Genomic DNA, 13,212 nt, shown 5'->3' with positions numbered 1-13,212 from the left:
TAAGTGAGAGATATTTGTGTAGTTTCCAGAAACCTTAGCTGGGAGAGTTTGTGTTTTGTCAGTTGGAGTAAAATGGAATTAGGGACAAGCTGAGAAAGACAAAACAAGTTCTGTTTCTCTGATGAAGAACAGGCATAGCTAAGCTTGTTTTCTGCCTCTTATACCATTTGTCTGCACAAATCTCTCCTTTGTCTGTTGGTGCTGAGGAAGCCACCCTCCTGTTTGTTTCAGCAACCCCATTGTTCATTGATTCCGTGCAAAGGGATAGTCACTTGGGAGAGTGCTTTTCCTCTCTTAGTTTCTACTTATTCTCCACACTTTGTGAGGATATGTGCATACACTCCTTGCTTCTAGCTGTTCCTTGGGGATTTTGTGAGAGACAGTGGTAATAATTACATTTTCCTCCCTCTGTGACTCACCCACTTCTGCAGAAAACATCACTTACATGCCCTCTCACTTCTCTTTATCTCTGCTTTAACCTTTTCATTAGGGTTTTCCTTCTGCCTCCAAGTTCAAATGGGCTTTTGTGATTTGTTACACAAATGTTGCTCTCGAAGTCTGTATGTTTTATATGTAGGTGCATTGTGGGTGTGCATTGGTAAGATCGATGTTTGGAGTGGATATAGATGTGGGTGCATCAAGGAACAAAGATTTTATTGTGGAGCCTTATGGGGGTGTAGTGACACTTTACATTAAGAGATAAAATGCACTCCTTTTACTGTTAACATCCCCTGGCTGGTGAAGCTGTAGAAGCAGAAATATATCCTACTTTTTGTGTTCAACTGTAGCCTTTTCTGGTTCTCCTATTACAAGCCAAATAAAGAGCATAAGGTCAGAAACGGGCAGTATCAGTGGTGTTATACTGGAAGAATGCTGAAAGATTAATGTTAGATTTAGAGTCTGTGGAAAAGCGGATATCAGAATGTGCAGCAACCACAAGTTTCACATCTTTGTGAAAAGGTTGTAGGCTGGAAGCAAAAATATCTTCAGAGGTGCATGAAATCATTCTCTGTGCAAATTCACTTTTCATATCTGGATGCATTTTCTGCACTTAAGTGAATATAACAGCTCTCTAGTTTTCAAGGAAATGCAGAAAGTATGGCTATAGTCCCCAACATGTTTTATTATTAAAGCCAGGTGCAGTATCTGCTCAGGTCTTTCAGGCCTCAAATTCACATTAGACTGTTGATTTGGCAAAGTGGGAAATGCATCGTTTGCATATTTAAGCATGCAATATCAAAAAAAGCATTTTACAAGAAAAGTTGTCTGAATGGAAGTAATTAACTGGAAATGTCATGATATTTTTCAGTTTAGAATGTTACCTTTTTAAATGGTGTTTTCCAAACAAATTGTATGAAATATTTGTTTACATTTTCTTTATGCCCGTTTTCTCATTCAGTCAACCGCTCATTCAAAATTTATTCAGCAAAAATTCTATGTCCTCTGTTCTGTTCTGTTCTTTGAGTCCAAGCAAGCACTCTGAAAAGAACAGCTGTGGTTGGATCAAAGCTTCATCTGGTTTGAATTCGGCCAGCGGGTTTTTAAATGAAGATCACTGTCCAGTGATCTGACGGCTGCTGCATCCACTCTGCAGATTTTCTTTACAATAATTTCCATACCTTTGTAGTGTCTAATTCAATTTACAGAGGATCCAAAAACCTCTTGCCAAGAGAAAATGTACTTAAAAATCCAGTTATTATATTTCCCCAATGAGTCAGAGTTGGAATGGAGCAGCTGACACCACTTGTGGTACCAGTGCCAACATTTTTCCACTGCTGGGCCTCCAGCCCAAATATTCTGGAATTGGCCTTTTGACTGTACAACTGTTTAGTTTCGCTTTTTTAGAAAGGCATAAAATTCGCTTTGATTATGTATTTGATCGACTATCTAGAATGTAGCATATAGACATTATAGACGAGAAAACACACTGCCCTTATGTTATGTATGAAGTAACTGTTGGCATGGTCACTCCATGCTGATGTAATGCACAAAGAAAGTAGTGTTGTTGGTCATTTTTCAGGGCAGTTCAGAAACAGTGGGCACAGAGTTACACTGAGAGAGAGGCCAAAGTCTTATGGCGTAAGGTTTGCAGGTTTTTCTTACATAGGGAGGTGAAGAATAAACATGGCTGGGATCATTTCTGAGGCGGTGTCAGCTGAAGACAAGGCTTTCAGTGTCTGGTTCCATGTTTTCACAGAATACATAAAGTGGAAATAAAGAATTTATCGCACCTCATAGTTGATCAATTACAAGCTATGATAATATCAGTCCATTCTAAAATATTTATTTCAGGGAAATCAGTTGAATTTAAAGCCATCGAATGCAGCTTGTCTCATCACATTAACATAAATACACACAGAGAGACTCTGCTTCTTGCAGTATCTCCATGGAGTTCAGAGAACAGCTGAAATTTGTTGCTGTGGGACTTCTCCTGCCAGACTCAAGTCATGTCATTGGTATTCCCGGTGTGTTGCCTCAACTCCCTGCTCTCAGCTTGTGAACTCTGCCTTCACACGGCTTGAACAAGTGCCTATACCTTTTATTCTTTTAGTTTTTACCCCCTCTTGCTTGGTTTTTCTTTTCCGTTTGTTCATTCTTAATTTTGTCTCATTTGGCGGAACGGAAATCTTTGTGAGCTGGATCTTTGAACATGAAACATGAAAATGTGTTATGTAATCTGAAGAGTGAGGATCATTGTGCTTACACAACAGTTAATAGGAGTAATATAACTTATGAATCAAACTGCCGTAAATGAGGCACAAACTTTATTCAGATTTATTTCTATGATGCAGTCAGCGCAGTTACAACTTTTGTGGTGACTTATACTAAACAAGAAGAGTTCAGCAGGGACAATCGTGCTCAGTATTTTTACAGATCCACCCAAAACTGAGTGCAAACACATTCATTTACTGGTAGTATGTAGTGCAATTCCTGAAACCACTTAAACGAAACATTCCACACAACTTTGACAGTCAGTTTTCTCTGTTAAGCACAGCAGTAAGACAGGACTGCTCAGAAAAGCCAAAGCTCTGTGCCAGTCGAGCTCAGTTAGACTGTCTAGATCTCCCCCCACTGGCAATGACTGGAAATGCAATATGCAACGACTAAAAGGACAACTATCATTGTAGTCAGAAAACCCATATTGTCAGAGGAAAGAGAAAATTCCCCCATGCACTCATTTATTCTGCATGCTCAATTTCAGGCTTTCATGCCCAGTACTGGGCTTTTTTTGTAGTCAGTCCCCGTTATGTGTGATATTTATTTTCGTTAGGTATTTTTTATGAACTTATACATCTCGTTTTCGACAGAAAAATAAACTTAGATATGGTCTATCGTCATTAATTAATAGACTGTACATTAATCACTGAACAAGCCACTGAACAATGTCCCTTTTATGTCCTTTGTAAATATCATTTGGGTGCAAGGACTTTTGCATGTATACAGCCAGCACATGACGTATTCAAAAAGTGACCTTCCTATTGTAAGAATTAAGAAATGAGAATGTAGCATATGCACAGAGTTTAAAGGTTATTTGGTTCAAGTGCATGTTGTCTTGAATTTCACTTAAATCAATTACATATAAAACTTCACAGAATGTCTGTGTAGCTACAGTAACTCTCACGCAGGCTAATTGCAGTCAGACGGATTTCAGTTCATAGAACAGATAAAGATTCCTTTGTTCCCTACACAATGAAATTCCCCACATGGCATTGTTTAGAACTGACAACAAAAATAATGCTTTCGATTTTCATTGGGTGCAAAAAGCAGACAGTCTTTTAGAAACTCCATTTTTAATAATTTAATAATTTAATAAAAAGAAATGTGGTTGAACTGGAGGCAGCATGGCTCAGTTTTTGCTTTGGATGCTTTGTCCTGACTTTACTGTAAAGTACCTCTTGCTTGAATGCACTCAAGTGCAAACACAGCATGAAGTTCTTTAAAGAGACTGGTTCAACACATTTCCACTGGATTTCTGAGAAAACAGAGGGTTGCCAGTTTAGAATTGCTCAATATCTTCCCACACCTCAAGATGCCTCTGTAAGCATCTGGCTCTTATCAAATGTGCTCTCAACATGTATGTTTGCTCTCTCCAGCAGCTTTATCCATCCCTCATCTAACTTTACAGCTTAGTATTGATTTTCAAACCTGTAGAGAAAGAAAGCAAACAATGTAAGGCTATTTTCTCTCAGCCAGAATCAAGGTGTGCAGTAAGGTAAGGTTAAGCAGTAAGTAAAAAAATGTTTTCAATTGTAGTGGAAATGACAGTATTTTCTTCTTCAACTTTCTCGCCGTTGTTCCATTTGTCTTTCGTAACTGTGACAAACACCCGAACTGACAATCCCTCATTGATTTTGTTCATTTATCCATCTTGATTCTGTCAGTGTGTTATCATATCCTGATTAAAGACATTGGACTTAGCAGTTCTGGCTTGCATTGTCATATTGGCTCAGCACCCACCGTCCTCTCCAGGACAATGGTCACTGCCTCTGTCACATTGGGGTGTGACTGACAGGACCATATTGAGAGGCTTATAGTCACCAGGGTTTGAGGTTGAACCAAACACGCGAGCCTTCACACCGTCTCTGCGGAGAAGCTATTTGCATTGTGTCAATACACATATTGTGTGAGTGTGTGTGCGTGTGTACACTTGACCTGACTGCGTGCAGGGGTGTGTCTATGTATTCAAGCATATGTGTGCGTGTGTGTGTGTGTGTGTGTGTGTGCGTGTGTGTGTGTGCTGTGTTGTAGCTCATGTCTGGCGGTGCTCCAATGCTCGGGGCTAATGGACTGCTAATGTCCCTGGTGTTCCCTTGTTTACTTAATAGCTACATAGAGGAATACATGAGGAGACCTACTACCCTTCTGACTCACTGTTCTCATAATACTTCCTGCATTTGTTCCCTTTTTGTCTCAGAACTATAAGTAATCCTCTTGGGCTGTGACTTGTTGTTTGAACTTGAACACCTACGCTTTATTCTGTTCACATTCACCTGTTGATAAAGAGAAATGGTCCATTTATTTCATGGCCAAAGCAATTTGACATCTTTAAACCGAGCCGAATATGAGAGCGGACATGTCTGTACAGAGAAGATGGAGAATCACTGTCTAAAAGTGCTTTTACATGATCATACTTCGTTGTGGTAAACTCACTCAAATTACACATATCAGTGAGATTCTGCCTAGCCTTTAAAGACAAATAATATCTTTCTATTCCTCATCTTTCTCAGTGGCAGAAGGCAGAAACCTTATCCCCATGGACCCCAATGGCCTTTCTGATCCATACGTCAAGCTCAAGCTCATACCAGACCCCAAAAATGAGACCAAGCAGAAGACCAAAACGATCCGCTCCAACCTCAACCCCAAGTGGAACGAGACCTTTAATTTGTAAGTACACAACACCCTTTGTCCTACAGTTGGCTACAACACAGCTTGGATATTTGATTCAATATGGCTTATTGTTTATGATGCAATATGAGTTTAATTTCAGAAGTATTTGTATGAAAATCAAAAATATGAATTAATCTATAAATACTAATTTTGTTTTCTCTGCATTTGTAGATTAGTTTATTCTGTGGTGTATATGATTTATTTATTTATGATAACCATAATGTGCTGCGCAGCAAGCTGAAGCCATCAGACAAAGACCGCAGGCTGTCGGTGGAAGTGTGGGACTGGGATCGGACCACGAGGAATGACTTCATGGGAGCCCTTTCCTTTGGAGTGTCAGAGCTCATCAAGTCTCCAGTCTCTGGCTGGTAATGCTCACTTTCTTATGAATCCATGATTGGAATTACATAAACAATCTAGTATTTTTATTCTATTTGAATTCCTCACCATAAAAAAGGAGATTAGTGTCTAATGATATTTGTTATATTTGCTTTTATTCTACTAATAAGTTTAATGTTATTATATTCATATATTCTCTGCCTTGACGTGTGTTGTGCCAGCAGTAAGTTTTTGTGCCAAATAAACCAGAGGCAGAGAGGCGTTTAGTTTATCATCAGCTATATTGAGGCACAGTACGGGTCAAGATCAGTGGAGGAGTGAAATAATAGCACAGAAGAAGAGGAGGCTGACAGAAAGATCTTCTACTTTCTTGTCTCTGAACAATTCTCTTTGTGTTTCTCTGCATGTGTCCATTGTCTTTTCTTCTGTCTTTGTCTCTCCCCCTCTTCTGTCCTTTCTTGTCTCTGTTCGTTTTAGGTATAAATTATTGTGCCAGGAGGAAGGAGAGTATTACAATGTTCCCATCTCAGAGGAGGATGATGGTAATGACGAACTGCGACAGAAATTTGAGGTGAGAATTGCACTAAAGTGGTCGCCGCTGTATGTCTGTCTTCTGACTTGAGCTACTGATTTGTGTGTAACATTGTGTTGGCTGTGCCAGGATTTTGACAGGCCATCATAATAATGGTGTTTATCCAAAGTGGGTCTACAATTATTTAGGGCAGACTCAGGTTTTTAAGCACCTTCATGGTTGATCCAACTGCCCTGAGCTCAACAAGCACGCCCAGTAGAATTATCAAATTGTCACATGCTCTCCTGAGTGGCACCGCTGTTAGATTAATAACCGTGTGACAGCTGCAGCTCTCAAAGCCTTTTGCAGCTCGTGGTCTCTTTGCACTCTGAGAATTAGTTTCTACAGTGAATATGTTTGCTCCGTATTCGTTTACAGTTCAGTACAGTACAGAGAATTTTGTCTTCCCATCAAAGACTTTCCATCCCTAAAGACAACTGCAAACATCCAGAGTTCAGTCATATAGTCGGTTTTGCTTAGAGGTTATTGATTGAGTTAAATGACCCATAAATATTCACTATAAGTGCAAGACATGATAAGGGCTGTCCAATTTCTCTAAATTCAAAATAAAGGAGCTTCAGTCCTTCCTTTAATATCTCCTTGAACATAGGAAACACTGGACCATCCATTAGGGGTGTCAAACTGATCCATGAAAGGGCCGGTGTGGGTGCAGGTTTTTGTTCCAACCCTGCAGCAGCACAACTGACTTGTTTCCTTCAATCTACTGAACTGGTAAGACCTTCAGTGCAGACAGTTCAGTTGATTGAGTGAAACAAGTCAGCTGTGCTGTTGCAGGGTTGGAACCAAAACCTGCAGCCACACCGGCCCTTTAATGGACCAGTTTAACACCCCTGTGGGAAGGAAATAATTCCATACCCACAATTCCTTGTGGCAGCAATTTTCAAAGCTAAATTAAATTATTTTAATCCAGTTGTGATTCTTGTAGATAAATAAAAGGACAAGTGTGCGAGTGTGAGCAGCGTGCAGCAACAGTATGTCTCACTTTTGTGCGCTTTTCTTTCCTATTTGAATTACCAACCTGATTAACACATTTTTTTTCTTTTATTTTATGTTTTTTGTGGTAGATATTTTGTGTAACACTCTGATAAGACTGACCTTTAGACAAAGTCTCAAAAGCACTTTTTTGTAGAATATTTTTTTGAACAGCTGCAGTTTCAGTAATGCAGTCCCATGTCACAGCTTGGAATAAGAGTGACCCGATTCTGAGTGCAGCATTGTCCTTTTATTTTGCTTTACCTTCTTCCCTAACCCGTGATGTTTTTCTGACAAGATCAAAGAAAAGAGCTTTGGAAAAGATGATAGGAGGTCATTTTTTTCTGACTTTTCAATTATATTGGGGGCTAAATTTATGTTATGATGAGAAAAGACAGATGAAAAGATGTGGCAAACAGGAGTTTTGACTCGGGTCAGTTAAGGTTACGAGCCTAATATCTGTCAGCCTTTGCGATGGTAACAAGTCCAGAAGATCCATATGTTCATCAAAATGAGATGCACAAGGCCCCCTGGTCACTCATTTTTACTCATTCTGAAAACTGTGCTAGCCAAGTGCAAATATAACTGCTGGAGGAATATTTTTATGGTGTGTGACTGAACCTGTCAACATCAGTAGATTCATAAAATTGCTGTGAAGAACCACCCACTGTGGTCATTGTGTAATCAGTTATATCTGGTTAAAGTACTGTAGGTATCATCTACTTGACTTTACTGCATGTTGTTTTGATCTCTTGATGGCCTGGGGAACTTTTCTCTCTTCTTGCTTTCTCTTTCCTCCTCATAAACCCCTCTGTGGTTCTCTCCTTTTTTCCCCTTAGCTTCCTGCTCCCTCCTGTGTCCTTGGTGAGACTTATACTGTACATCCTGTGTCACATGTTCATATTTAATGCAAGAGTTTCTCTCTTCCTTTCTCCTCGTCTCTCCCTGCTCTCAGGACTGCCATAACTTTAATCTAAAGGTAGCCCTCTCCCCTCCCCTCTTCTGCTCTCATCTCCTATTCTTTCTTCTCTCGTCTCATCTTGGTGTGGTGACCTGTCCCTTCAATCCTCTTCATTTCTGATCATTTGTATGTGGCTCCATGCTACTATGAACAGATCCACCAGTTTACTAACAATATGTATGTACTGGACGTGGGTTGGGGTTTTTCTAAAAGAATTTTAAATGAAAAAGATAATGAAATGGATATGCAGTCACCGCTACTTCTTCAGTGTTTGTTAGAAGATTGTTCGTAAATCCTGACAATGTTCTGTTTACATTGCATAGCTTTACGTTCTTCTGCATGTGTGTATGTTTTAGATTTTTTTCTTTCAGAATTCTGTACCTGTCCTGTCTGTGCATCGTGCTATTTGTTCCCATGTTGTGTGCTTACGTCATCATCTATAAAGACGTAACCTGAAAGTTGGTGGCAGTTCATGTCTTTCGACTTCAAACTTGCTTCCGATTTTTTTCTTTTTCTTTTAATGTATCTGTTCTACATACAAGCATCTCACTATAACCTAAGATCAAATTCCACCCTCAAGCATATCTAGTACATGATTGGTTGACTACATAAGTTTTGTCTGTATTCATTGAATCTTCAGAGGGAAATAGGATTATGTGACCACAAGATGTCACCATTGGACTGAAATACATGACAAAAGTTTTGGGCAGCTGTTCCTGATTGTGTGTTTCGGTGTGTGTGTGTGTGTGTGTGTGTGTGTGTATGCGTGTGTTGGTGGGTGTGTGCGTGTGTGTGTGTGTGTGTGTGTGTGTGTTGGTGGGTGTGTGCGTGTGTGTGTGTGTGTGTTGGTGGGTGTGTGTGTGTGTCTGCATGCTTCTTATTCATTAAAATTTGATTTCCACACAAACTATATGATGATTTTCCGTGGCATTTTTGCACTTATTTTTTAATTTTCATATTGAATTCGGACATGTTATCTTTAACTCTGATTCATGAGTCACATTGAGTGTGTTTGCTTCACCAGGAAAATATGAGAGAGCAGCTATTTTCCCTTGGTTATGTTACCTTTAAATCAATTGTGCTATACTATATCATCGTGATTGATACAATTAGTGCACTGCACATTTCAATTAGCTTGTACCTGTGGACGAAGACGTACCGTCTCTTTTGAGTGCACTGGTCCAGTGGCTGAAACATAATATTCAGTCCTGTTATTCTTGCTTCTTTATTCATATTCGTGTTTGTTTCTGTGTGTACGAGCTGCCCTTCTGCTGCTCCTCAACTATTTGCTATTTGTCAGCTGCTGTAGCTTGCACCTATGCACAAGTGTACAATATGTGTCAGCCCTTTTGGCTCCCTTCTCCCTGTGGTTTCAGGACCAAGCACTTGTGGAAGACTCTGATCAGGTGCGTCTGAGAGGAAGGAAGTAAGGCTGCTGCGCTCTTGGCCCAGCCAGGCTTGTTTCTGTGGCTAAAGCTTACAGGTGTGCTGTGATGTGATTCAGTCTGCTCTGCTTTGTGTTTCTCTGCTGCTCTGTCAGTTTAGGAGCAGACTATTGTAGTCGTCATTAACCAAACTAAAGCTGCTCAGCATTGATTGTTGCAAGTTAAATCTGATTTAGGTGCTTAAAATTAGTGTAGAATTATTTCAGGTTGCTATACCTAATGAATAAGGGATTTTACTTGATTAAATCTGGTATTTGATGAAAAAGTTTCCGTTTTTATCTTTTTTGTCTGACAGTCACTCTATCTGTAAATATTCAAGTGTAGAGAATATTTTAACATGGTCTTTATCAGCGCTTTCTAAGAAATAATATATTATATTATTTTGACAATATTAGATGATAACAGGCCCTTATGGTAACTATTGATGAGAGAGAAGCGAACTGAGTGGTCTTGAAACGGCTTTGACTTCTTTGAAATTTTCACAGATTTATATGAAGATTTTTTTGACAATGAGATACCACATGACAGCGAGGTCTATTTGTTGTGGGCCTTGGTATACCAAACAACCTTCTTTGTGCTTCATGCAAGTGTAGATTTTACCTATGATGTCAGACTACAGCATGTTTTTGTTTGTGTCCACTGCCCTGGCTGAGAGTGGAAACTTGACATGGTAATGTGGTACGGTTGTTTTGTTTGTGCAAAGATCCAGAGAGGTGTGGAACCTTGAATTGTACTTGCTTGTTGTTTGGCATTCAGACTGCCTCAGATGTGTGTATTTTCAACTTGGTGCACTGTAGTTTTCTATCAAGCCTCTTGAAGCATTTTGCCCTGCTGGGAGATTGAGCATGAGTTGGCATGAAGGAAATCTGTTTTTCAATTTGACATTAGGGAAATTTGTCTACACATGCATGTAGGTGGAGAAGCCACAGTGTGGCATCCATTTCCTTTATAACTGAAGCTGCCACACAGGTCTCTCCTACCCCAGTGAAAAATAATAACTGCAGTCATAGGGTCTGATATGAAGACGGCAACTGAATTTTTCCTTGAATGTATTTTTGTTCTACTCTTTTAGATGTATAGTTTTGGTTAGAAGCTTATACATGACTATAATCAATGCCATGTCAAAATGAAGATCCCCAGTAAAGAATGGCTGTACAACATGCACATTTTGAAAAAACGAAAGTTTTGATTTATTGTGTTTTCATGAAATGACAGCAGGCTGAAAAATATATGTGCAGGCTCAAGAATTTGTATTCGGCAAAACAATCTCCCAAAACAAGTTACACCTTTAGCAAATGCTTTTGGTAGAATATGTAGAATTTAATTAAGTTAGTTGCTTTCCTGGCATGGACTTGACTTTTAAGTACAGTCGTATTTTCAGTAGGGTTGGGGTCAGTATCTTAATCTATTCCAAAAAGATTGATGATAGCTTGCTATATCCATTGTAAAACCCGCTTTAATATGTGTGCCGGGTCATTGTATGGTCAAAGACCAAGATCTGTCCAACATCCAGAGTCTAGTGATTGGTTGGAGGCCATGATGAATAATTCTGAGGTAGTTTTCCTTCATCATTGATAGTTTTATCTTAAATGTAAGTTGAAATACCAGTTTCACTGGCAACAAACCAACCCCACAGCATGATGCTACCACAACTATGATTAACAAATTATGCAATTTTGTTGGAGCTGAATGCCTTATGTTAACTATCCCAAAGCTATCTCTGGCCAAAGCACTCAGAATTTGTTTCATCTGACTTTAGAACACACAACAGGTGTTTTAGTAGCTTCCAGTTCATGACTGGCCTGTGCCTTCATGGTCCCTGGCTTGTTCCAGACCAACTAAACTTATTACCCCTCAACTGAGGGTGACAATTAGGCTCTTCCTCCAGACCTGTGCAAAGCTGCTATACTTTCAATAACTTGTATCGTGTAATCTTAAATACCTTGATGAGATATTTATGTATTATGTACACTTACAATCTTGTTTGTCATATGTCCACTGACCTTCTCAGACTACCCACTGTGCTGTTCTGTCAAACCCATATTTTATGTTGGTTCAGGAAAAATTCCAGCTGCAATTAATCAGTTAAACTTAGAAGGCTGTCTAAACTATACTACAACATTAATTATTATTAATCTAAATGGAGGAATTTACATTGTGGATGTATGTTTTGAACCCATGCTTTTTAATTTCAATTAACGATGTATGTTGTACAATCATTTTTTCTCAGAGAGGGGGAAAAACACCATTGATAACCTAATATTTCTGTGACATTCAACTCCATGGTGAGTGTAGAGACTTTCAACCAGAACTGTAAAAGCTGGTTTCTTGCTGCTAGTGTAAATTAGTGTTGTACACGGCCTACAATTGCATCATAATATGTGAAGGGATGTCTTATAGACAAATAACATATATTAAAATGATTCTCTTAGTTCATACATTATTTCCTTGTTATTTTGTAGCATTTGTATTAGATCATATGTTTAGCATGTCTCATTATATTTTTGTCCTCATTTTTTGTTTTGTCAAGATTTTATTCAGCTACAGTATTCTGCATTATCAGCATTACTGCTTACAAGAACTTCCGGTACTGAAGTTTTAATTTATTTGGAGGATAAGTACTTGCTAATACATAACCAGCTGAATGACTTCTGCTTTTTTATTGAATATAAGAATATTAAAAGATTACAACTGTGGAGAAATGCCATTGAGTTTAACAGCCCTGTATGATTAAATTGTATCTGTAATGAGCCCTTTTTTCACTTCAGTTTTACGATGCCACTGTAATCTCATTTCATCCCATTAACTTTGAATTCTACTTATTATTTGGTGTACTGTGGCTGTGAATGAGCTGATAGAGAGTGAGTGAGTGAGTGAGTGAGTGAGTGAGTGAGTGAGTGAGTGAGTGAGTGAGTGAGTGAGTGAGTGAGTGAGTGAGTGAGTGAGTGAGTGAGTGCTTGAAGAAGAAATTAAAACATATAGTTCTGTCATTTTGGGAAATAAATCAAACATATTTATCTGCTATAGCGGTATATATATATATATATATATATATATATATATATATATATATATATATATATAAGGAGACTGAACAAAGAAATTGGAAGTGCAGGAACTTTGTCATTGTTGTGAAAGGAATCAGCCACAAAGAAGCTTCCTCAAACTCTTTTCATCGCTTTAGTATCTTGTGAAATGCACAAAAAGTTTAATGTAAGCTGCTTTGAGATGTTTATCCGTTAGACACTTTGTTTTTTGTGCCCTGAGTGCAGAATGCCAAGCTAGGCCCAGGGAAGAAGGTGATCACAGAGGGGGACGACAGTCGCTCCAACCAGTTCCCATCCAACAGCCTGGACCAGGTCAAACTCAGTGATTTCTCCTTCCTGGCAGTGCTGGGGAAAGGCAGCTTCGGCAAGGTGAGATAGCTCAAAGATAAAGCACACTTCTTAGTCTTTCTGGCAACAGACACTGCATAATGTCTAAATGCACACGAAGAAGATACATGGACACATTCT

At 39.0% G+C, this 13,212-nt stretch overlaps 1 protein-coding gene across 3 annotated transcripts in view; it reads left to right on the top strand.

Moving 5' to 3' along the window:
• The window catches only part of prkcaa (protein kinase C, alpha, a), a 153,434-nt gene that overhangs the window by 93,257 nt on the left and 46,965 nt on the right, over nucleotides 1–13,212 (top strand). Inside the window, exons 6-10 of one of the 3 annotated variants that reach the window (XM_075463887.1) lie at nucleotides 5,229–5,385; nucleotides 5,622–5,756; nucleotides 6,205–6,298; nucleotides 9,629–9,658; nucleotides 12,970–13,113. In XM_075463887.1, coding sequence (XP_075320002.1) covers nucleotides 5,229–5,385; nucleotides 5,622–5,756; nucleotides 6,205–6,298; nucleotides 9,629–9,658; nucleotides 12,970–13,113 — 560 coding nt within the window. Of the gene's footprint in view, nucleotides 1–5,228; nucleotides 5,386–5,621; nucleotides 5,757–6,204; nucleotides 6,299–8,246; nucleotides 8,271–9,628; nucleotides 9,659–12,969; nucleotides 13,114–13,212 lie in introns of all 3 variants that reach the window. The other 2 variants (XM_075463888.1, XM_075463889.1) reach the window with 2 other exon arrangements.

Source organism: Odontesthes bonariensis, chromosome 4, assembly GCF_027942865.1.
Source record: "Odontesthes bonariensis isolate fOdoBon6 chromosome 4, fOdoBon6.hap1, whole genome shotgun sequence".
Lineage (NCBI taxonomy): Eukaryota > Metazoa > Chordata > Actinopteri > Atheriniformes > Atherinopsidae > Odontesthes > Odontesthes bonariensis.
The sequence above is the reverse complement of the archived record's forward strand: the minus strand, read 5'-3'. Positions and strand labels throughout refer to the sequence as shown.